Consider the following 27,008-nt stretch of genomic DNA (forward strand, 5'->3'; position numbering starts at 1 on the left):
GGTTGAGAGAAAAGTTTGTGTTTTGTTGTGTTCTATATCTGTGGGTTTAAAGGTACTTTGCAGAATCAAAATAGTTTTCTATATTTAGTAGAAGACTATTAATTTGGTTTAATAGTTCAATGAAATTATATATTAGGTTATTTATCTATTTAATGAGTACTTTTTAAGCGCTTATATGCAGATCTCTTGGAGAATTCCTAAGATGTGTGAGTTCTGACTCCTCTCTCTCAAGGGAATATAGCCTAGTTGGGAATAAAAGAATCATACGTATCAAAACCTAAGTAGATTTGATATGTATGATTCCAATGCAGTAGCATTTTACCACCAAATTGAGGGGGGGAATGGTGTAAGAATGCAAGGAAGAGGAACACTTGCATCAAATGGGATGACCATCGAAGGTCTCGGGGACCAGCTGGGAGGATGACTGGGTTGGATGGGCAGAGGAGCACATACAGGGTCATCAGGCAGAAAGATCAGCAGAGGAAACACTTGCTGAACTCAGAAGACAGGGGTCAGCTTATTCTGGCCAGTGGGAGAATCAGAAAGGGAGAATGGTTCAAAATGAGAGAGGTTTTATTTGAAATCTGAGAGGTTTAGATTTTACTCAAGGACAGTAGGACTTACTGAGGGCTGTTGTTGTTGGGTGCAGTCGAGTTGATTTTTGACCCATATCGACCCCACAGGACAGAGTAAAACTGCCCCGTGGTGTTTCCTAGGCTGTAGTCTTTTCAGGGGCAGACCACCAGCTCTTTCTCCAGCAGAGCTGGTGAGTGGGTTCGAGCACAGCACTTAATTGTTGCACCACCAAAAACAAAATGAAAACAAAAAACCCACTGCCATCAAGTTAATTCCCACTCCTAATAACCCTATAAGACAGAGTAGAGCTGCCCTGTAGGGTTTCCAAGGCTGTACTCTCTACAGAAGCAGACAGCTACATCTTTCTCCCTCGGAGTGGCTGGTGTGTTCAAACCCTCCACTTCTTGGTTAGCAACCAAGCACTTAACCACCATGTCACCAAGGCTTCTCCTTATGCCACCAGGGCTCCTTTTGGACCTATGGAATAGGAAAAAAAGTGTGCCAGGAAGATATATCCTGCAGCATTGTACAGGCTCAGTGTTGAGGGATAACTGGAAGAGGCTGAAGGTTGGGAGACCCATTTAGAGAGGTATGATACTAAATGTGTATCAGCGGAGCTTCCAGCCTAAGATGGTCTAGGAAGAAAGACTCGAAAACCCCATGGATCACAATGGTCCCAATCCACAACCAATGGTGGAGATGACACAGGTTTGGGAAGTGTTTAGTTCACTTGTACATGAGGTTGCCATGAACTTGGAGTGACTTGACTGCAGGTAACAAAAACAACAAAAAATCTGGAGGAACTCATGAAGTTCTTATTTATTCACAGGTAATGAGTATATATATGGCAGCTACTCTGAAATTTCTTTGGAAGAAATGCCAGATGCAGACGGAGTAGCTGGGACTCCTTCCCTCAATATTCAAGAGCCATGCTCTCCAGCTACATCCAGCGAAGCATATACTCCAAAGGAGGGCTCTCCTTACAAAGCCCCCATCTATATCCCCGATGATATTCCCATTCCTGCTGAGTTTGAACTTCGAGAGTCAAATATGCCTGGAGCAGGACTAGGAATATGGACCAAAAGGAAGATTGAAGCAGGTGAAAAGTTTGGACCTTATGTGGGAGAGCAGAGGTCAAACCTGAAAGACCCCAGTTACGGATGGGAGGTAAGGACGCATTTTGAGGGAATGCATTTGTGTTTATTTAGTTGTGTAAAGAAGAGATTAATTATTTAAATGGCCATATAATAAGCAAATCCCATTTGTTGCAGTAGGTCCTCAAATACGTCATTAGAATGATTCACTCTTATGATCTCACATCTTGATAAAAACAAGGTATTGCTTAAAGGCATAGCATAATAGAACCTAATAGATGGTCAAAGAATAGTATCAACTTAAAAAAGTACTAAGGGAAGCAAATACAGTTTTTAGAGATGTCTTTTGGACACATTGGGTATGGCCATCTATATATCTATAGCATGTGGCATAAGCAAACAAAAGTTATCGTGACGTTTATTGTATTTTCTCTTATGGAGGGGATTAGGAATTGAGAAATTAGAGAAAAACATTTATTTTCTCCATGTGGCTATGGTTTAGTTTAGTTTTGTTTTCATTCTGGGTGTTTATTTTGCTCTGTGTTTATCTAGTATATTTTGCCTCTCTTATGATAACCCTGCCTTGATTCTATGTTGTTTCTAGAATGTGAGCACTGTACCGAATTCTGAGATACTTTATATGCAAATTGATTTAATGAGTAATTTGTGCATACGAAAGATAGCAAAGAACGACTTTGAAAATCAGCACTGATTTCAGCCATACTTTTCACAGAACCTATTTGGCATTATCTAAGCCTGAATATAAAATTGAAAACAGTTCTATTTAGACAAGGACAGGCAATTATGTTATTCTCCTCAGTTGCTAATTTCAGTCCAGATTCAGTAGACATATAGACTTCCCATTTATGTTTGTTACTTGAAAACTCGTGTGGAAAATCATAACATCATAATTTCTAGAAAATCTGATCTGTATATGAAATACTCGTAGGCAATTTCTAGGAAGTGTTTTTTGGAGATGTGACTGACCTTTCATTTCATAGTCTTTCAGTTAGACAGAAGTCAGATAAACTAGATTTATTTTGGTATGTTCCCTTAATATTTATGATCATTAATAGAATATCTGCTTAGCTTTTTAAATAGAAATAAATATCTCCTGCCTTCAGGACTTAATTTCAACTTTTTGTCCCCTTTCTGTATGTGTGCCCACTTGTGAAATCTGTTCAACATACTGTAATAAAAACAATGCTTGTTCGAATTCTGAAATGACAGGAGTTAAGGTCTGGATTTGACATGATTCCAAGTGAGAAAATCTTCTTCAGTTTTGTTCTTAGCCACAGTGCCAGGTAGGGTTGTGGTTTAGCCGCATTGCCTTTAGACCCGTGTAAAAAAAAAAAAAAAATTTTTTTTTTTTTTTATTGATAAAGAGGTTTAAAAAAAAGCACTGTGGCATTAACTGATATGTGAGTTGAATACGTTTTAAACCAAATGCGTGCAGACTCTACGTCATTATTGTTCACCTTTAAATAATGGCTATAAACATTCTAATAATAAGTAACTCATTAAACTTTTATTACACAATCTCTAGAGTGAAACAAGTACAGTACTGCTCGAGATGATCCAGAAGGCTTGGAAATAAACTAAGGCTTAATAACGAAATCATTTTGTAATTACAGTGTTGGTAAATGCAGGACTGTGTCTCTTTAACAGGATACTTATGGGATGGTGATGAACAAGGGGAAAATTGTGCAGTTAGAGGAAATTTAAAAATAATTATTTTTTTTTTCCCTTGGAGTAAGATATCTTCAACATATACAAAAATATTTACCTTCAGAAATGTAAAATAATTTTTTTCATGACGTCAGAACTGAGTAGTTTTATTGCTTCAAGATAAAACAATTCAAGATAGTTGTGTAAATAAATGGTTCATGACTCTTCGGATAAAGATCACTCATTCTTCTCTCTCCTCCTTCTAGAATTCAGTTAATGGTCAGTTCAGTAGTCTTCACCATTTTAGTGGTCACCCTTGCTTTTGAGAGTGTGGATTGTCTGGTCTAGAGGTATTATGAACTAGAGCAAGGGCTTTTTTTTTTTTTGGTGATTTCAGCAAACTTTCTATCCACCAAAGAGCAGTTGAGTTCTTGACTCTACTGTTTCTTTTTAATCTTAGCCTAGTTAATACAAAACCCAATCATGATCAACAAAGTCACTTTCTCAAAGGCATCTTAGCCTGCTCCTGCATGTTCATTTTTAATCATCTTATGTCATATTTACCCTCCACTGTAGCTGATTTCCCTTCTGTTTGGTTAGACAAGTAATTGTGATTAACTAGTATGACCTCTCTTTGATACTCCTTTATTTCTTAAAATGATAAATTAAGGATTAAAAAAAAATCTGAAGTCAAGAAAGATAAAAAAATTCTTAAGCCAAGAAAGATAAACACTGAACAGAGGAAATCCAGACTGAGCAATTATTGACTGCCTACCATGCATCAGATTCTGTATTCAATGTTTCCCCTACAGAAACTCAGCCTATCACAACCAAACAAATCATTGTGATCTACAGTACCACCCTTGCTCCTTTCTCCTTACTAAGTGCCCCTTCTTGAGTATTTCCTCTTTTAATCAAATTGTGTTAGCATCTACCCAGTTGTCTGCCCAAGCCAAAACATGTGAATGTCATCTGACTGTACTCTGGCCCCTACCAGTTCTGTTCAGTGTACAGTCCCATGCTCTACCAAGCCCCCATTCCTTTGCACACACTGCTCTCCTTACATGAGTTCATTTCTTTTATGATACCATTCCTGACCTTTCTAGTCACAATTTAGTACTGCCTACTTTTTGTCCCAGCATAGTACCGGATAAATCTATTTACTAAAGAACTTAAACATTGTACAGCATCCAAATTATTAGTCTACCTTCCCTAATAGAGCAAAATTTTCTTGAGAGCTTGCATAGCTATATCCTCCTAGTGAAACATCTTAATTATGTTCCATACATTTTTTGATGCCAGTGTTGTTATCCAGTGCTCAACACATTACCTGAAACAAGCATTCAAAAATAATTGTTCAACGAAAGAATGAGTGAATGAATGAATGGATGAATGAATGAGTGAATATAGGATTATGTTACCCTGAAAGAGAAGGCAAGGAGCAGCGGCTTAAATAGGCCCATGGAAAAAGCTAGACTCTGGAATTTAGACACATGGAACCAAGTATTACTTCTGCTACTAACTGTGTGATAAGGGAAACTACTTAAAATCAATTGGTCACTGCTTTTTGTTTGATCAATCAGGCCAATAATAGCTGTCATATATCATTAGCTGTTATAAAATTACAATGAACTAAAGAAATAGGATGGTCTCTTAAAAGAAAGTTTTTAAAAGAGAAAGATAAAAGATAACATTATAATTAGGGGTCACTTTTCTAAACTGTATTTAAGTAATTCATATAAAATTGAGTATATTTCCCAAATAAGGCACCTCTGGAAAATCATTTAAATTTATACTTCAGAGAAATAGGATGTTCTTGAAAGTATGATTAACCGACTAAAATACACAGTTGAGTAAAATAAGCTATCGATATGTATGTCATATATATATGTATATATTGTATGTATATGTATATATATGTGTGTATGTATATATACATATATATATTCTGTATGATTTTCTCCCAGACGAGGATTGATTTAAGAAAGTTAAACTTTAAGAATAATATTAGAGTTCGACAGTGATTGCCACCTTACAGTAAACATGACTTTAACAAAAAAGATCTTGAAAAACTGCAAAGTGCTTGATTGTCTTAGGACCTGCAAATAATTAGTGGTGGAACTCCTTCTCTGAGATTTTAAACTTCAGAGTTACTGAGTGAGTGAAGAAGAAAATATTTTGTTGGTTCAAGATGAAAGTTTTCTCTTATATTTGCTTCTGAAGATGACCAACCATTCTTTATAGCATGGAGACTTTGTGCAGAGCAGTGAAGAGTTGGATTCTGGAGTAAGAGTTCCCAGGCTCAAATCCTGGGGCTCCACATGCTAGCTTAGTGATTTGGCAGAAGTTGCTTAACTCTCTGCCTCTTAGTTTGTGAGGCTAGATTGTAACATTGCATGTTGAGCTTAGCACATAGCCCTCCACCTGGTAAACCAGAAAAACCAAACAGGTTGCCGTGGAGTCCATTGCAATGCATGTGTTTCAGAGTAGAATTGCACTTCATAGGGTTGTACTTTGAAGGGCTCCTCTGGGTAGATTCGAACTAACAAACTCTCAGTTAAGAGCCAAGCTCTAACCATTTGCTCCACCCAGGGACTCTTCTGCCTGGTAAAAACCCAACCACTCGTTGCCATCGAGTCAATTCTGATTCATAATGACCCTATAGGACAGAGTAGTACTACCCCACAGGATTTCCAAGGAGCTGCTGGTGGATTTGAACTGTCAACCTTTTGGTTAGCAGCCCAACTCTTAACCACTGCGCCACCAGGGCTCCTTAGAAGAGCTCAGTAATGTTAAACAAACAAACAAAAAAAGTTGTGGAAAATACAGATCTAGCACGGATCTACCAATTATTATATTTTAATTATTGATTTTTATAAATTATTACTTTTCCCTCACTTCTGTTTCCTTGAAGTTCAAGTATATCTGATATGGTCTAATTAGTTGACTCTGGGTTTATTTGAAAAAAAAGCACCATTTCCTAATTAAGAGGTAAAACAAGGGTTCAGGAGAGATTCATAAATTTCTTTTTAAATCAAAGAGCAATTTGGGTGGCATTTTTTTAAATAGTCTGAGAGAGTTTGTTAGAAAAATAGTGTAAAGTTTTGTTTCCTCAAAATATTATTATTTATTATTATAGTAATAAATATTATTATTTAGCACATTTCCTTTGCATATCTTTATTAACAGCGGTCATCATAAAACTCTGCAAGGAGATGTCAGTTAGTCGATGAAGCACCCACTATGTGCCAAAGCCTTATTGTATCCATTTCACCCAGAGCTGATCCAAACTTAGTTTGATCAGTTAAAATACCAGGTATGAACTTAGCTTTTCTTTTTCTCCCTTCAAACATACACATAATCAGGAAGAAAAATAATGACAGGAGAACCCCATCCATTGCCGTTGAGTCAATTCCGACTCATAGCGATCCTATAGGATAGAGTAGAACTGCCCCATAAAGTCTCCAAGGGGCACCTGGTGGATTCAAAGTGTTGGCCTTTTGGTTAGCAGCCATAGCACTTAACCACTACGCCACCAGGGTTTCCAATGACAGGAGTGGACGGTAAATTTCTGTTCCATTCTGTTAAATAGATGGGAAAGAAACAGTAGAAAGAGATTTTACTGGAGTCAGAAATTAATTAAATAATTTTTATGCACTGCTTTGGCATACATCATGTTCTAGCAATATAATCCTGCCATGTGATATCACAGTGAATGTGTGCCTCCCTATATCATTTTCAGAGAAATGGCTCCTATGTTTGTAAGCGTGATTTTGAATTCAGCAATGGAGTTTTATCTACTGAAATGTGTGATCTATATGTTAACATGAATATCCATTAAAAGCAGCAACAACAACAACACGGTACTTTGAAGATACCTAACAACTGTGGTCAGAGTCAAGAGGCTGATGATCAAATAACCTATGTTTGGTAATAAAGAAAACTGGGGTAATTAGAGAGTTTAGAGAGATGAGCCAGATTATCTTTGAGTATTTGTACCATATTTCCATCTAGTTATGCTTGGATCAAAAGTGAATTTTACCTGGCTTGGCACTGATTTCAGAGAGAAATGTTTAGTTCATTAATGAGAAAGCAAGAACATGTGACCAGTTGCAGTACGCCATATCCTAGGAGAGGATTTTTGTTTGGCTTAGTAATTTCAAAATGAATTGATTCTAATGGAGAATGATGACTATTAATTATCCAAAAGAATGTTTCTAATGGGTAGTAAGAAACACAAATGTAATCTAATAATAAATGTATGTTGTTATAAAACCTTACATTACAAAAGTATTTAAGTTTTTGTAAAGTTATTTTAAAAATGGTGTCTTAGTCATCTAGCGCTGCCATAACAGAAATACCACAAATGAATGGCTTTAACAAACAGAAATTTATTTTCTCACGGTCAGGAGTCTAGAAGTCCGAATTCAGGTGTGAGCTCTAGGGGAAGGCTTTCTGTCTCTGTTGGCTCTGGAGGAAGGGCCTTGTCTCTTTTGAGCTTCTGCTCCTCGGTGATCTTCATGTGGCTTGGCATCTGTCTTCCTGCATTTCTGCTTACTTGTTTAAGCTCCTTTATATCTCAAAAGAGGTTGATTCAAGAGTACCCTACACTAATCTTGCCTCATCAACATAACAAAGTAACCCATTCCCAAATGGGATTATAATCACAGGCATTAAAAAAAAAGAAAACCAAACCCGTTGCTGTCGATTCAATTCCCAATTCCGACTCATAGCGACATTATAGGACAGAGTAAAACTACCCCATAGAGTTTCCAAGGAGCACCTGGTGGATTTGAACTGCCAGCCTTTTGGTTAGCAGTTGTAGCTCTTAACCACCACACTGCCAGGGTAGTGGTTAGGATTTACAGCACATATTTTGGGGGGACACAATGCAATCCATAACAGATGGTAAATGTAGTTTTCCCCTACTGGCTGGTGCAAACAGTATCACTTTTGGCTGTTAACTGAATGGTTGGTGGTTCGAGATCACCTAGAGGCACCTTGAAAGAAAGGTCCGGTGATCTACTTCTGAAAAATAAGCCACTGAAGACCGCATGGAACACAGTTGTACTCTGACACACATGAGAGTCATCACGAGTCAGAATCGACTCCACAGCAAATGATTTGTTTGTCTTCTTAAATAGAGTTTGGGTATTCACCGTGGATAGAATTGTGCCCCCGCCCCCCCAAATATCTGTCAACGTGGCTAAGTCACGATTCCCGGAATTGCGTGACTGTCTACCATTTTCTTATCTGATGTGATTTCCCTGTGTGTCGTAAATCCTATCACTGTGATGTAATGAGATGGATTAGTGTCAGTTATGTTGATGAGATCTACAAGACTAGATACTGCCTTAAGTCAATCTCTTTTGAGATATAAGAGAGAGAAGCGAGCAGAGAGACATGGGGACCTCATACCACCAAGAAAGCATTGCCGGAAGCAGAGCGTGTCCTTTGGACCTGAGGTTCTTGCGCCGAGAGGCTCCCAGACCAAGGGAAGCCTGATGCATCACAAGGACCTTCCTCCAGAGCCGACAAACAGAGAAAGCCTTCCCCTAGAGCCAGTGCCCTGAATTCGGACTTCTAGCTTACAGAACTGTGAGAGAATAAACTTCTCTTTGTTAAAGTCATCCACTGTATTTCTGTTCCATCAGCACTAGATGACCAAGAAAGTATTCAGTTTTACTTTGTGAATGATTAAGAACTGAGGAAATGCCATGAGAAGAAGTGAGGTTTAATTAATAGAACCCTGGATTTGTTACTGGGGCTTAAGGAAATGTTATTATTTTAGAATACAGTTGTGCGTTGCTTAACATCCATGATATGATCTGTGAAATAGGGTGTTATGCGATTTGGATGTTGCTCAAACACCATATTATATACAGGCAGTCCCCGGGCTATGTATGTCTGATTTACAACTTGTAGTTTTGAACCAACCCTCTAAAGCCTATTGTATACAAGAGACATGAGATACACGTGTTGCATGCGGAAAGCTGTTACATTTGCTATGTCCAATTATGTTCGCTACGTCCTGTCCTCTGACTGGGATTTCTGAACTGTTATAACCTTATGGGACCATGAATGTATATACTGTTGGATATTGCCTGAATGGACATTATGTGGCACATGACTGTATAACAAAATCCAGAAAAAAGGATGCAATCTATTTTATTCACGTTGTGCCCCCCGAATACATAATATAAACTAAATCTTTGGTTGTTGAAAGAAAAGACAAGTTTATTCTCCTGAAGGACCATGACCTATCTTTAGTTTTGACCTGGGCTCAGAGGGACACCTCTTTTATTTCCTTTTTTTAAGTGCTTAACCAATATAGTTTTTATTGTGTGAACCAAATATTTTGATATTGATGTATTTTTTTTAATTTTATAAATTAAAAAAATGTGTATAAAGCCTTTTATCAGCCATTTTGTTGAAAGCTGTATTATCAGTTTAACCGCTGTTTTGCTTTATGAGCCCAGTTTTAACTCACCTGTTTTTCTCAGGGGAAGGATAAAAAACCAAAACCAAACTCGTTGCTGTCGTGTCTATTCCAATTCATAGTGACCCTATAGGACAAAGTAGAACTACCCCATGGGTTTTCCTGGTGAAATCGAACTGCCAACGTTTTGGTTAGCATCTGTAGCTCTTAACCACTATGCCACCAGGGTTTCCTCAAGTGAAGGACAGTAACATGCATTCCTGAACATTTCCTACTGATTTGAATTAAAGTTGAATTCAAATTTAAAAAATAAAATGTCAAAGTAATACTATCATGAACAGTCTACACTTGCAGAGTCTCCTTATACCCCTTAGTTTTCCCTAATGTTAACATCTTATATTACCATGGCATATTTGTCAAAACTAAGAAATCAGCATTGATATGTTAATCAGTTGATGTTGAGTCTATTCCTACTCATGGCATTCCCACGTGTGTCAGAGTAGAACTGTGCTCTACAGGGTTTTTTCAATGACTGATTTATTTCAGAACTAGACAGCAGGAGAAAATACATGGTGATCTACTCCTGTAATGATTACAGCCTAGGAAACCCTATGGGGCAGTTCTACTCTCTCCTGTAGGGTTGCTGTGAATCAATCAACTTGACTGCATACAACAACAACAACAATAATGCTCTGTTAATACCATGGGACTTGGTCATATTCTGCTTTCTTCCAGGAAAGGCAGTGCTGGAGTCCAGCCTGTCTACTCATCTGACAACTCTAATACTTCCAAAATGTTGTCGGTGATATGGGCAAGTCTTGTTTCAATTTTTTTAAAGTTCCCCAAATATCAGGAGTCTTTTGGCGGAGCCAAGATGGCAGAATAGACAGACGCTTCCAGCGAGCCCTCTTTACAACAAAGACCTGAAAAAACAAGTGAAATGAGTATATTTACGACAAGCTAGGAGCCCTTAGAAAATGAACTGAGGGGCAAGGGGAGGAAGAGACATTTCAGAAGTGGAGAGGAGTTACCGGACCTGAATCGTGGGGAGCCCTCAGGCACCATTCCAGGAGTGGAGGCGACAGGTCGGTACTAGCGTTCAGCTGCAGTTTCCTCAGGGAGAAGTAGCCAGAATACTCACACTTCTGGAACCAGAGAAGAATGGTGCTCTTGGCAAAAGCTAAGTACTTGCGTATATTTTGCTGTGCCCCTGCTCCCAAGCCGGAGTCAGTGGCTGTTGATTCCCCTGGGCGTGAGATAGGCCTGGTTGAGTGCCTAGAGCCATCCTCCCGGCCTTGGAGAAGGATAAATTTGCAATCGTTTGCCAGCTCCACTAACGGGTGGAGCTCAGGACAGAATCGGCTTCTGTCCAGGCATAAACAGTCCATGGACTTTGAGTACTTTTCCCCTCTGCATGGACCTGTGTGGGCCCGTTTCAGGCCCTTGTTGGCGCACTCCAACCGTTTCAGCTCTGCAGCAGGGAGTTGGATGTTTGATGTTTGACACTGCTTTGCCTATTGAACAGGGCCCTCACCTACCCACATCTGGGGCCTAAGGACTGGTAGAAACACTCAGGTCACCCAGCCACACGCGACAGGGGTCCAAGGATAACTGGTACCTCTCAGTCCTTACAACCAAAAACATTGGGTGCCCATGGTCTGTCTGCAGAACCTACCCACCTGTATGCTCTAGGGAACAGGGACACACTTTCCTTTCAGAGGCATGTGGGGGATGATTCTTAGCCCCCTGCCATGTTCAGAGTGTGACCCCCTGCTGCAATCAGATACCGGTACCTACACTACCCTGCCCCTCTAAGACTGTAGGACAGAGCCTGTACCACACACTTGATGATCAGCTACCAGGACACCTGAGCTGAATTCATACAAGAAAAGTGAATGGACTCCTAGACTAATATACTTGATAACAGCTCTAGCCATCTGGGGACAGGACACCAGAGTTCCAAAGGCGAAAATAATCAAGCTAGCTCACTCAAGCAAGCCATTTGGGCATATCAAAACAAAACAAAGCAAGAAGCCACAACACAGTAAGCAAACATAAAATAAACTAATAAAATAACTTATAGATGGCTCGGAGACAACAGTCAATATCAAGTCACATAAAGAAACAGACCATGATCACCTCGACAAGCTCTCAGAACAAAAGAATCCAGGGATCTTCTAGATGAAAGTGCCTTCCTGGAATTACCAGAGGCAGAATACAAAAGATTAATACACAGAACCCTTCAAAACATCAGGAAGGAAATGAGGCAATATGCAGAACAAGCCAAGGAACACACAGATAAAGCAATTGAAGAAATTAAAAAGATTATTCAGGACCATAATGTAAAATTTAATAAGCTGGAAAAATCCATAGACAGCAATCAGAAACTCAGAAGATTAACAATAAAATTACAGAAGTAGACAACTCAGTAGAAAGTCAGAGAAGCAGATTCGAGCAAGTGGAAGGCAGAATTTCTGAACTTGAAAATAAGGCACTTGGCACTAATATATTTGAAGAAAAATCAGATAAAAGAATTAAAAAAAATGAAGAAACCTTAAGAATCATGTGGGACTCTGTCAAGAGAAATAACCTATGAGTGACTGGAGTACCAGAACAGGGAGGGATAACAGAAATATAGAGAGAATTGCTGAAGATTTGTTGGCAGAAAGCTTGCCTGATATCATGAAAGATGAGAAGATACCTATCCAAGATGCTCATCAAACTCCACATAAGGTAGATCTTAAAAGAAAGTCACCAAGACATATTATAATCAAACTTTCCAAAACCAAAGATAAAGAGAGAATTTTAAGAGCAGCGAGGGATAAATGAAAAGTTACCTACAAAGCAGAGTCAATAAGAATAAGTTCGGACTACTCAGGAGAAACCATGCAGGCAAGAAGGCAATGGAATGACTTATATTAATAATTGAAGAAAAAAATTGTCAACCAGTAATCATATATCCAGCAAAACTGTCTCTCAAATATGAAGGTGAAATTAGGACATTTCCAGATAAACAGAAGTTTAGGGCATTTGTAAAAACCAAACCAAAACTACAAGAAATACTAAAGGGAGCTCTCTGGTTAGAAAATCAATAATATCAGGTATCAACCCAAGACTAGAACACTGGGCAGAGCAATCAGAAATCAACCCAGACAGGGAAATCAAAAAAATAAATCAAGATTAAAAAAACACTCAAAACAGTGTAACGGCGATGTTACTGTGTAAAAGAAGACAACATTAAAACAATAAATAGGAAATGAAAAATATAGTCACAGATCTTCCATGTGGAGAGGAAGACAAGGTGATACAAAGAAATAAAAGTTAGGTTTAAATTTAGAAAAATAGAGGTAAATAATAAGGTAACCACAAAGGAGACAAACTATCTTATGCATCAAAATAAAATACAAGAAAAAAATAGAAACTCGCCAAGAAAGAAAATCAACAACAAGGAATATGAGGAAAGGACAATATATACTCAGCACGTAAAATTAAGTGGGAAGAAGAAACTGTCAACAACACACAAAAAAAGACATCAAAATGATGGCACTAAATTCATATTAAAAAAAAATTTATTCATACCTATGCATAATTACGGTCAATGTAAATGGACTAAATGCACCAATAAAGAGACAGAGAGTGGCAGGATGCATTAAAAAACACTATCCGTCTATATGCTGCCTAGAAGAGACACACCTTAGACTTAGAGACACAAACAAACTAAAACTCAAAGGATAGGAAAAAATATATCAAGCAAACAACAATCAAAAAAGAGCAGGAGTGGCAATATTAATTTCTGACAAAATAGACTTTAAAATTAAATCCATCATAAAGGATAAGGAAGGATACTATACAATGTTTAAAGGGACAGTATAACAAGAAAGAGTCTTTTGTTTTATTCTGCCACAGGTTTGGTTTTTTTTTAGTGATCAAGTAGAATTTGCATATGAATCATTCATTTTTTAGAAGGAATATTGGGTGATTTTCTTACATTTAGGAAGCTTCATATAAATTGCTAGTCTATTTAAAAAAAAAAAAAAGTCTATTTTACAACCCCCAAAAATCAAGCCTTTGAGTGGATTCCAACTCATAGTCTATCTTACAAGACAGACTAAAATGAGTCTCTTTTTTATTTATTCTCCCCATAATTGCATGATTATTGCTTCTCCCTATAGTCAATAAATCAATAATCTTCTAGGTTCAAAACCTAAGATATTTAGGAAGGATCCCCTTTTAATAGTCTTGACAATTGACTTTAGGACTTGGTCAACCAGGGGCAGAGATTCCTTATCATGCCTTATTATTCTAGAATATTTAGTTGGAATCCATTGCATCAGAATGTTCTATTTTTAATGCTTAAGTGCCCGGCTGCTAACCGAAAAGGTCAGTGGTTAGAATCCACCCGCCACTTCGTGGGAGAAAAGACCTGGAGATCTGCTCCCATAAGAATTTCAGCCTAGGAAACCCTATGGGACAGTTCTACTCTGTCCTATAGTGTCACAACAATAAGCTTGAGGATCGGTTAGGGAATAGTGCGGAGTAACAGGTATCTGATTCAGATGTATCTCAGACAAATAAAAGAGTTGGTGCAGATTCTGCTCTTTAATTTGTTCCTTGGATGGAGTTAACAACATGGAGAGAATTTATTCCAATAGTGATAAGTAGGTAGTATGGAAACAAGGGGAAATTGAGGGGAATTGGACACTCATTTATTTGAGGGATAAATAAATTTTTTTATTGATGTAGCATCTTAGCTTCTCAAAATTTATTTATATTGATAGAATCATACAATAAAGTTGATGAAGTACTATGCTTTATATATAATTCTGCCCAAGATAGTGTTTTTTAAAAAAAATGAATTAGTAATTTAGCTATATGCAAATCTAGTTAATAAATAATATCTTAAGTTTTACACTGGAACCTCTTTTGGTCCTTCATGATATATAGATGAAGATAAGTAAAATATTGTATGCTTTTTAAGAATTTTTTTTGTATGATAACTAGTATGATTATAAAGCCAAAAAAAAAAAAACAACAACAAAAACTCATGAAGAGTAAGAACAGGCCAAATGTAATTACAAAAAAATAATAAAAAGTCTTTTGTCCCCAGTGACTTGGGACTGTTGCCCCTGAACAGACCTGTATGGCACAAATGTTAAGATCCATATGGCATTGATGTGTAGCAAATAGATACCAACAGATACCTGTTAGTTGGTCTTTTTTTTTTTAAGCCAAAATTTGATATAACAAGATTTTAGTACAGCACAAGGAATTTGACTGTTCTTTTAAAAAGGAGCCCTGGTGGTGTAGTGGTTAAGCACTTGGCTGCTAACCAAACCCACCAGCTGCTCCGCGGGAGAAAGATGTAGCAGTCTGCTTCCTTAAAGATTACAGTTTAAGAAACTCTATGCGGAAGTTCTACTCTGACTATAGGGTCACTGTGAGTCAGAATTGACTCGATGGCTGCAGATTTTGGTTTTGGTTTTTGTTATAAAGGGATTTCGCTTGTACTGATTGAGGGCAAACTGATGGAAGATGAAGCAAACATTACACAGAAAGAGCTTGCCTCACTGAGGAGTTCCACACCGTAATGTGGGCTGGATACACATGCCTGAAGAAGAAGATCTCAGAGGTGTCTTCTCAGAGGGACACTCATGCCCAGGACATGGGAAAAGAAAAGCAGGCTCAGAACAATTCGAAGTTTATTCTATTATTATCGGCCATGCCACCCCCTCCCAATATCTACTGCTTCCAGATCCAGACCCTATCACACTCTTAAGCATTTATTCCATCAGCTGTCAGATCAGACTTTTATTTCACCAGTCAAATGCTGCCCAAGAGACAGAAAATAATTTGTTTGGACCTCTTAACTTAATCATAGGAAGTCAGCTGTGGAGTGTCATCTGATATAGAAACAACCTTACTTTCCTTTTAGTCTGTCTGCTTCCAGAACTCATACTGTGTAATCTTATGCACCCACATGCACACACACACATATACACACACAAATACATGTGCCTTTTTCTGTGTGTGTTTTTTTAAAGTGATTATTTTGGAATCTGCCAGCACTATACTTGATGCCTAATCCTTTCTTTATGTAACCCATATAAAGTTGGATTGCCTTATGGCTCCACCTTGGTCCAACCTAGCTGCCGCTGAGTTAACTCTGACTCGTGGAGACCCCATGTATGTGGAGTAGAACTGTGCTCCTTAGGGTTTTCAATGGCTGATTTTTCAGAAGTAGATCCCAGACCTTTCTTCCAAGGCTCCTCTGGGTGGACAGAAACTTTCAACATTTTGGTTAGCAACGGAGCGGGTTAACCGTTTGCACCACCCAGGGACTTCACCATGGCAGTCACTACAAAAATTAAAAAAAAAAAAAAGGGAAGGCCAAGGAACCAAAAAAATATTTAAATCTTTCTCAGAAGTATCAAAAGGGATTTGATTTATAACGTATTACAAAACTTAAATTAATTCTCCCTATTTCTCTTTATTGTTCATTTCTTTCATTATCTCACACATCCAGCAGCTGCTTTTCTCAGAGACTCCCTTCTCAAAACTCTCTTCATAGTCCAAGCCTCTGCTTTTCTATCTTTTTTATCATTTAGGTTAACAGATTCAAGATGACCTTTTTCTATTCTTTGGATTACCTAGTTTCTGGATTTGGCAGAATAATCAAGGACCCAGATATTGATCTATGAAAGAAGACTACTTTCTTCTTGGGGATGGAGGATGATAATTACTCACCCACCGAAACCCTTGCTGTTGAGTTGTTTCTGACTCATAGCAACCGCATAGGACAGAGTAGAACTGCCCCACAAGGTCGTAACAAATTATGAATAACATTATGAAGAATGGGAATTCCACAATACTTCACTGCAATCATGTGAAACCTGTGCATAGACCAAGAGGCAGCCATTCAAACAGAACAAGGGGATACTGCATGGTTTAAAATCAGATAAGGTGAGTGTCAGGGTTGTATTCTTTCACCATACTTACTCTGTCTGTATGCTGAGCAAATAATCTGAGAAGCTGAACTATATGAAGAAGACTGTGGCATCAGGATTGGAGGAAGACTAATTAACAACCTGTGGTATACAGATGACACAATCTTGCTTGCTTAAAGTGAAGAAGACTTGAAGCACTTACTGGTGAATATCAAAGACCACAGCCTTCAGTATGGATTGCGCTTCAAGATAAAGTCAACAAAAATCCTCACAAGTAGACCAATAAGCAACATCATGATAAATGGAGAAAAGATTGAAGTTGTCAAGAATTTCATTTTACTTGAATCCACCATCAATGCCATGGAAGCAGCAGTCAAAAAATCAAATGACGCATTGCATTGGGCAAATCTGCTGCAAAAGACCTCTTTAAAGTGTTAAAAATTAAGCAAAGATGTCACTTTGAGGACTAAGGTATGCCTGACCCAAGCCGTGGTATTCTCAATGCCTCATATACATACAAAAGCTGGACAATGAATAAAGAAGACCGAAGAGGAACTGATGCCTTTGAATTACGGTATTGGCAAAGAATATTGAATACACCATGTACTGCTAGAAAAACGGACACATCTGTCTTGGAAGAAGTACAGCCAGAATGTTCCTTATAAAGGAGGATGGCAAGACGCTGTGAAAGGTACTTTGGACATGTTATCAGAAGGGATCAGTCCCTGGAGAAGAACATTATGCTTGGTAAAGTAGAGGGTCAGTGAAAAAGAAGAAGACCCTCAGAGAGATGAATTGATACAGTGGCTGCAAAAATGGGCTCACACATAGCAACAATTTTGAGGATGGCACAGGACTGGCCAGTGTTTCTTTCTGTTGTACATGGGGTTGCTATGAGTCGGAACTGACTAGATAACAACAACAATCTTTATGGAAGCAGACTGCCACATCTTTCTGCCACAGAGAGACTGATAGGTTCAAACTGCTGTCCTTTTAGTTACCAGCTGAGTGCTTTAACTACTGCACCACCAGGGCACCTTATGATGATTACAAATACAGTACCTTTTATCTGAAACCTTCTCTTTTATCCCTGCCACATGCACACATAGGGTTTTCCTGTGCACAGGTAATGCTTATGAATGTATTTTCTAGGGCTACTGGCCAGTCAGATCTTGTCAGAGAAGACCCAAGAGGGGTTCACACCTTTGTACCTCCCACTAACCAGCTGACAGTGGTATTTTCCTCTGACACTGTAGCTGACCTCCCAGGCTTCTCAGGTGTGCATGGCATGTCACTGAACCCACTATTGGTTGGCAGCCACAGGTATGGATGATTTGTTTTTCTTTTTTCATTGTTTAGATTCTTGTGACAGGAATTCAGCAGGTGTGTGATGCCAGCATAATATCTCCACCCTGGCACAGAGGCCAGTTGCCCTCAAAAAAATTGTTTCTTGTTGGTCTTGCAACACTGCCAGCCTGAATCCATGTTTTCCTGGAAACCTCACCCAGGGGCAAGACTCTGATTAACCAGGGAGTTAGGATAAGGTCATCTGACCAGATGAGCATGAAGAATCTCCTATGTGAACCTGGTCTACAAGTAGTAGCAGGTTATCTGGCTCTGCCCTAACTTGAGCTGGTATCATTCTGGTTACGGGGGTATAGGAAATCCTGGATTTGGTTTCCAAACGGACGTAACCATCCTAGGAGGCTACTGTGGGAGTATAAGATTCTGCTCATTTCATTGAGATTAAACAGTAGAGGAACAAATGGAGACACTTCTGTTCTGACTTCTTCCATCTTCTTGGGATCTCCCCAGGAAGTCACTAACACTAAACACACTCAGGTCAGGATAGGACGAGGTAAAGCTGCAGATCATCCCAGACCTGTTAACTTTAATGACGAGGGGGTTAGCTACATTCACACTGTTTGAACAAACCAGGTAGCTAGAGAAAAATGTGGGTCACACAGCAATTGCTGCCACTCTAAGTCAGCAGTGTGGAGCCTAGGTGGTTTAGCTCTTCCTTCCCCTGTCGCTCCCTAAGGCTTGCTAAGCACTAGCACTGTAGTTTCTCTTGGCTGAGTCATGATATCTAAAGAAAGAGATAGCCACACTTTAGATTACTCAGTTCCTCTGTCACAATCTCTTCCCCAATTTTCCCTCTTTAGGGTCAACCTTGAAGTTTTTTTGATGTTGTTTTTACTGTTTACAAATAATATAGGTGGGGGTTTGATGGGCAGGAGGCCACACAGTGATTTGCCCTCTGGGACCCGTACCTCTCCATGTAGGCACTGGTGAGTGGTAACTGGGGGACGTTGCCCCTGAACAGACACAGATGTCATGGATGTTAAGCAAAAAATCAAAAGCTCGATATCATTTTGCCTCCATTTCCAAAAAATAAATCTAGTTGCTATTCACTTTAGGTAAAACAAATGTACCCCAATGCCATGGTAACACAGCACGATGTTACAAGAGCTTTTGTCTGGAAGGGCAGCAGATGGGACCTTTAATCATACCTGGGGACAAGGGGTGTTACATGTGAGTATAAGGAGCTGTGGTGGCGCTACAGTTAAGCACCAGGCTGCTAACTGAAAGGTTGGTAGGGCCCCTAACAGCATCGACTAGTCAGTGGACCAGTCTTTCTACCTCCATCTTAATTAACATTTTGCAATGCAGACATTTATGTTAACCTATACTTGATCTAACAGCACTAGCTGAAGAGAGAATGTACGGCAATAACCTTCTCTTTGGCTGCAGTGAGATGTAACATCATTGGCATCATTAAATCCAGTCTTACAGCTGTTATTCTTTGGTAGTGGTATTTCATATGTTCATCTTCAGTCATTGCTAATACAATATTTTAATTTAGCATCTCTTGAGAATCCAGTTCTTCCGTAAAAACAAATAAATGAGATAAAGGCCTTGCACTGAGCATCAGGGTTGAGAATGGTCAGTCGTGTGTCCAGCCTTGGATTAGAACTTGCTTTATATCCCGATCACTGCCCCCTTTAAGAGACCAGGGGGGATAAAAATAGCTCTGCTGCCCAGTGGATGATCCTCAAAAGAAAAAAGAATTATCATTGTGTTTAATAAGAGAACTGACAAGCAATCATAATTCTTTCCATTAAGTAAATACGTTAGAAAAATTTATTATGAAATGACACATTATGCAAGCCAGGAATCAAAGATGACATCCTTGCATTAAATACGGTAGATGCCATTAAGGAAAACAGTCAATATGTCACTAAGCCACGGCCTGTAAAAATTAAATTGATTTGGTAAATGTAAGTAAGATAGATCTGTTTGCTTTCATCATCAATTTTGAGTGGGTGAACAGGTGATGTCACCAACCTGGGAGCGATAAAGATGCAGGACCAGCTGGAAAGGCAGGTGATGAATGGGCAAGTGCTTTTGGATAGTGACAGTGCTGTGGTACTTTGTCACTTGGGATGCAGTACTTAATAACTTTTCAATACCATCATAATAAATTTCACTGCCTTATTAATATAGAAATGGTGAGTTATTACCATGATGGCGAGTGTAAATAACTGGAGATGCAGCCGTCAGAAGCTGATTGTTTGGGCATGTTTCTTTAAGCAACACAGTTGACTTGTGATAATCAACCTATGTCTATACCAGTAGAGTTTATTGCACTTGTCAAAGGAAAAAGTAGTATTATTCAAAATTATATGAAGTCGTAATAAACAAGTTTAATATATTATCCAGACTTTTCCTGTAAGTTTCCAAACATGGGGCAGTAAATCATTTTTAATAATGTCTTTTCATGTAAAGTAATGTCCTTATGCAGTCAAAATGTCCTTTCTTAACTATTAACAAAACAGTCGACTTCTTTGTATGTGGTTTAAAGGGTATTTTTATTTGTAGTTTTCAATCACTGGAATACTGCGGAATGCAATTCTTTTGCAAATAAAGAGCTAAGGCAGGGACCTTAGAACATTTCATTAACAAGCTTGAAAGTTGCTGAGTACCAGCCATGTCACACGTTTCCATTTTAATTGAACAGATGTACTTAAGAGTAAACCACAGCAAGTGAAATACAGACAAAATTATAAACACGTGTCACTAAGAAGTAGGCAGGAAAGAGCCTCTGACGAGCATCTGTGTGTATTTTATGAAGCCAAAGACTCCCACTTCATAAGTTTGTCACTGATGTCTCCAGTTTAATGAGGAGAAACAAAATATGTAGATAGGTGTAAGTTGAAGATGAATTACTAGATCAATCACTTAGCACCATTCAGGGTGTCTGCCATTGTTGCGGTGGGAGAATAATTAGGTCTGGGATGCGGTTCTTACTTATGTACCGGGTGTTTAGTCTGCGAAGGAATATGGAAAACTTCCTCTTTTGTTTCATTGTAGTCTTTATGTTCTTTCTTGGCTAGGCTGGCTTTTAATTCTGACATTGTCTTTCAGCCTGCAATTCTGCCAGCCTTTTAAATGAAATGCCTCTCCGCCATTTCTATTACTGCTGAAAAGAGAGCCAGCAGTCTATTAACAGGCAATAAAGTTCAGGAAGCCCAGGACTCATTTCTTGGGTCAGAGGTGAAAATTGCATACTAAATGAAACAAAGGTGTGCCTTGATCGCTCAAGAAGCAGCACCAGCAAGAGCACACGTGTTGTTAGCCAGAAGTCTCCCACTTAAAGGGAAAGGAATAATCGTAATAACGTTGGCTGATGGAGTTAAGTACTCAGTTGAGAGAAATTATATCAATCTGACAAATATAGCCTTCACAGGAGATAAAGTCTCTAATGACCTTAAATGCATATATTTATCATTTAATTCAACAAGCCTATTCTCTGGGGCTTTTGACCAACTGAACTTCCCCTAAAGTTTAGAAATTTTTTGCTAGCCCAGAGAATAATGGCCACTTGTCAGAGGATTCCAAAGCTAAACACAGTTGGAAGCAAAGAATAGGAGAAAAAAAAAAAAATGGCTAATAGAGCCTTTTCACCTCAGAGAATATTAATACGAAGTTTTATTGATGCAAGAGCTGCAATATTTCGTGGCTGAACAGTAGGTGGCATACACTGTAGTGAAGAAATGGGGAAATTTTAATCTGAGCTGTTTTCATCTGATTTCATTAACCTCCAACTATGTCATCAGTGTACACAGCACATTAATTTGCAAAAAAAAAAAACACTAAATAGTTATAAAATGTGCTATTTGAATATGGAAAAATCAAAAGGATACCACAGAAATAGGAGCAAAAGGTCTAACATTTCATCAGGTAAAGTGTGTGTGAAACAGGAAAGCCCCAAGAATAAAGAGGCCCTTGTGTATGATGGGCTTTTCCTCACGGTTATTCTTGGTCTCAACTTGATGAAGTGTATTGGTGATATACACGAAGCACTGTGACTCCTGTGTCTCCCTTTGTGAGACTGTCCATGCCTTTGTCCTTGCTGTCACTCAGTTGTTCTTTCTCTTGGGCAGCCACATTGGTAACCACAGTATCTACTTGCAAATAGGTTTCTGTAAAACCATATTATCCTTCAGCCCTTTACTCCCTACCCCCGCTCCCCTTCCCTCAACAATCTGGCTATTCATGTGGTGTAGCTCCCTTGCTTTCTTCTTTGTCATATGTCTAGTGGTTTGTGTTTCAGGGAGGCCGTGTGATAGAGTGGAATGAACACTGGGCTGGGTGCCAGGAACCTTGAGTTCTATCCCCAACTCAGACACTTGGGACCTTGGAAAAGTCACTTGACTTTCTCCTCTGAAGTCTCATTAAGATCTATTCTAGCTCTAACATTGAGTCTTTAAATTCTGCCTCTTGTACTCACTCTTCCCTTCTTTTTATCCTTGTGGACATGTTTTGTGTTGTCCTGATTTTAGAGGTTTTATTTATATATGGGCCATGTTTTAGTCTTTGAGCCCTGGGGAAGATACAAATTAACTTTAAACTAAGTAGAAAATAGTTGCTTGTTGTACAGTTTCTCATGTTTTGGGAACCTGAAATCAAAGTACCTTTGATACATGTGTCTCTCTTTGGATTTTGCTTTTTAGCAGGGAAGGCAGCTTCAGATCAATGTCTTGTTTTGAGAAGAAAGTAAGTTGGTTAGAGAGGGGACTCTATTCCTAGCCATCTTTGAAAAGACACATATGAATTTCATTCTTTCCTTGGGTATGACTTAGATTGGCCTCAACTATTTACTAAGCAAACATCCAAAGATACCATCTGGGTTTCTCAGATGTAACACAGGTGTGATGGGCTCTTCTCTTTAAAAAATAAAAAAAAAAAGAAGAAGAAGAAAAAAAAGAAGCAAGTAGCATAGGGTCTGAGAGCATGGGGTCTAGAGGTAAACAGCCCTGGTTCAAGTTCTCTACCACTTACTAGCTCTGTGACCTTAACCAAGTTCTTAACCACTCTTTACCTCAGCTGCCTTATCTGTAAAATGGTAATAACAATAGATCTGCCTGGTAAGATTTTTGTGAAGATTACATTGTAAAGTAGAGGGATCAGAACAGGGCTTGGTAAACTGTAGTAAGTACTTCAATGCAGACTGGTTTTTATCATCATCATTATAATCACCATCATCATTCTAATGTTGCATCCTTTTTTGTGAGGGAAGGATTAGGGCATTCAGTTTTTTTGGGGTTGTAGCTCTTTGGGTTGGGGAAGCCATTAGAAACCAGAATTAAATATTCTCCTCTTTTTGGGAAGTTGCCTTTCCTGGACACAACACATTCAGGATACTGAGGGATGTTTCAATGATTCCTTTGATGATGCCTCCAGTAAGTGTCCCTAAACAGTGTAGAGGAGGAGGACCAGGGGTTTTGACTTTGTGTCTAATTAATGTATTTTCTTTAGGCATGATGGGGTGGGATAGATAGAGGTAACAGCTCACCATTTAGGCCTCCAGAAAGTATCCGCCATGGATGATCCCTCATCTCTAACTCTCTTGATGTAATCCTCCAGTAGCTTCCTTTGAAGTGTTCTCTTTTTACTTATTTACTCCTTCTTCTTCTCTTCTTTTACCTTGGACCTCAATATCCTTTTGTCTAGCAAACTCTGCCCTTTCAGGCTTTAGCCAGATAAAAATAGGGCTGTTTGTCTCTTCTCACACTTAAACTAGCTCTCAAGCAGGAGGGAAGGTGAATGGTCTATGGAGTTGGGGAGTTGGGGGAGATAGGTGTGCTTCTATTACAATCCACACTCTTGGTCAGTAAGGACTGTGGTGGTATCCGTTCTGAGTTACCTAAGAGCAAACACACCTCACAGCAGCAAGTATCTTTCTAAGGTAGAAATGTCTGCTTTTAAATGAGGAAAACATACTCTGACCTTGTTCCATGTAAAATAAGAACACCGGCTATCTTGTGAATTTGCATCTTTCCTGGGGCTGCTCTATGGAATCCTCTCATTAAGTGAGAATGGCTCTGAATCACTGAGAATAATATCATTACTAAATCTATTGCAATTCAAAAGTATGAAAGTATCTCAGATAAGTAGTAATGCATATCCTAATATTTTTGTATATTATCATTTTATTTCTAAATTTTCTTAAATTGTGATACCCAGAGGGTCAGTGCATCCTGAGATTTTCTGGGCAAGAACTTGGGAATTCATAGATTCAGACTCTGCAGAAGACCTGTTTTATGATGTCTCACATATTCACCATTATCTTTGAGCATTTTGAACATAAGATATATCAAAAGTTGTATTTTTTTTCCTCAAAAGGAAATTCCACAATTTGTGCTATTGGAAACTGAGGGCATGCTATCCAGCTCGTGGGACATTAGAAGGGGTATATTTGAATTATTTGGTTGAGGATTTATGGCTGAAAGTAACAGAACCCAAAGTCCAGTTTGGCCGAGTGTGTGTAGAAACTTCCTAAAGGAAGGGATTGAAGGGTATAGCCTCAGGCAGGGACCAGTGAGTAAGAGAAGGCCCCTGCTTCCTTGGGGGTACAACTATCTTCTCCCTTCAGTTCTCTTGACCATTGAAATGTAATATTACTGTCTTCTAATATCTAAAGTATAGACTAAATTCTTCACAAACCTGCCATACACTGGTTCTTTACTTACGCAACTCTGCTTTATCCTAAGATCTTTCTTCGTGTGGGGCTTCCATTGAGAACAATGTGGATTTAGTAATACACTTAATTGGAAGATGTAATAAGAAGTTAGGACTTTGTTTTCTATTTTAAATTGGAAAAGGCATCGACCTCGAGAAAACCAGAAGTAGGTGTAACTTTAGCCAGAAGGTTTTCACTCTTTTTGTACCTTCCAAAGCACGAAATTTTCCTTTGAAGATGTCAATTCTATAAGAATATTGTCAGCAATATCAACATTGAAGAATAGTTGAATTTGACTATAGATGAGCCAGGTTTAAAAATATGGAAAGTACTTGATGCAATCCTGAATTATTATGATTCAAGTTAAGTAGCTCCAGTATGGATCTGAAAATTGATTTGTCAGGAACATTGTGAAGAGTATCATAGGTGAGGAGGGATATGGTCATTTGGTGAGCTTGACTCAATATGTCTTCATGTGAAGTTTGACTCCTTATTCAGCTACCATAACTGGTTGATAGAGACATGGATCTCTATCACAGTGACTTTAGTGTCTATTCTACAAATCTTCCAGAAACCTCACTGAGAGTCTAAGATGCAGTTGTAAAATATGATTGAAGAGTTAGGTTTCTATGTATAGTCCAGCTAAGCACTTCGGAGCACTGATCCCCAGTTGTGATCCTCCAAGCAGCGTTGAAGAGAAACAAAAGAAGTTGTTTGACCTTCAGTTTCTATAGGGATAGGATGAATGGTGCTTTAACTAGGCAAGGTTACACTTAAAATATCCAGACTTGTAAGTCAAGAAAAGCAGACACGTGATATGAACATAGGTGAGCATGACCTTTTTTACTGAATTCTGGTAGACTAGATTTAGTGTGGATGGGATGGGGCTGGAAGTGAGTTAATTTCAGTTGAGAAGAAAAGATAAAAAGAAGCACTGATTGCCACAGTAGGATGTTAGAATTCATTACTCAAGCCAAGCCAGTACAGGTTGAAAAGAGAGCATAACCCAGGTGGCCATTCCACAATCAGCTGCCCCTCACCAGGACTCTGTTACCTGTGAATGTGTCTGTCATTGTTCTGAAAGCCACTTATGTTTTCAGCTTGTTATAACTTCTACAAGTTTACCTTTATTCTCATAGAAAACTTTATATTTACTCTCTTAAGATTAAATAGAAAAAAAAAATTTTTTTTTTTTTTTAGTCATTTAGTCTAAACCCTAAATGCTTCTTCTCTATGAGACCCTAAGCAACTCGAATCTACCAGTCACTCCTTGGGGCAGTTCTGCTCTGTCCTGTAGGGTCGCTATGAGTAGGTATCTACTCGATGACAACGCGTGTAGTGTTTTGTTTGTTTTATGAGACCCCTGAGTTTAGACGTTTAGGAAGGAAAGAAAGACTGCTTTTAAGCATCTATCTTATTGTCTGCTTCTCCTGGAGTTCTAGACACTCTACCATCTTGATTTTCTGTTTTATAAAAAGAAAAAGGTGATTTTCTGGGACTATAGACAAGCATACACTCCTTGGAGTAATAAACTGGCTGTCAATACAGCATATGAAAAAGGGCCGCTGGTAGGCAGATTACAAAAATGTCAGGGAAAAAATTATATAGTAATGAAAACTGGCCTATCTGAGTTTTCAAAAATGAGTGATCCTGTATTTTCAGGAAGAATGGAAAGCTCTATTTAATGTAAGTCCTTTGGTCATTCAGATGTGTCAGAAATCCTGCCCTTTATTCTGAAGTGCCATTGTGTTAGTGCTGAAATGTAAAAATAATAAACAGCTGACATTTTAGGAGCGGACTAAGCATCAGCCAAATGACATTACATTGAAGCTCTTGAGAGAGTTACAAGACTGTGAGATGCCAAAGGAAGAAAAGTGAGACATGGTCACAAAACCTGTTTGCTCCAGAGAAGTTGTCCGTTTAAGTACCATTTACCCAATCCTTACATTACGTAGATTTTACTTGTATGGAAGCTTTTTTTTATCCCCCAGCTTGGATTAAAATAAAGCACTCCTGAGGGGCAGAAAATAACATTTGGCTCCAATATTCATTCTTATTTTTGTTCATTATTAATTAATACATTTATTCCACAAATACATATTGCATGTCTACCGTTAGTCCTCATGAAAAGCTTAGGAAATATAGCCATGAATACCATCAGCTTTCTTTTCCTGCCCCCTTTTATGTCCCTTTTTTTCCTTCCCTCTTTATTTTCTCTAGTTGGCTTTTTACTTATTTTCTATTGTTTTTGTTCTTAGGCC

General features: G+C 38.6%; 1 protein-coding gene across 9 annotated transcripts in view; it reads left to right on the plus strand.

The window, feature by feature from the left end:
- Positions 1 to 27,008, plus strand: part of MECOM (MDS1 and EVI1 complex locus) — a 632,261-nt gene that overhangs the window by 314,224 nt on the left and 291,029 nt on the right. For all 9 annotated transcript variants that reach the window (XM_049867271.1, XM_049867268.1, XM_049867279.1 and 6 more), the window contains exon 2: positions 1,406 to 1,743. In XM_049867271.1, coding sequence (XP_049723228.1) covers positions 1,406 to 1,743 — 338 coding nt within the window. The remainder of the gene's footprint in view (positions 1 to 1,405; positions 1,744 to 27,008) is intronic.

The sequence above is a fragment of the Elephas maximus genome, chromosome 23, assembly GCF_024166365.1.
Source record: "Elephas maximus indicus isolate mEleMax1 chromosome 23, mEleMax1 primary haplotype, whole genome shotgun sequence".
Taxonomy (NCBI): domain Eukaryota; kingdom Metazoa; phylum Chordata; class Mammalia; order Proboscidea; family Elephantidae; genus Elephas; species Elephas maximus.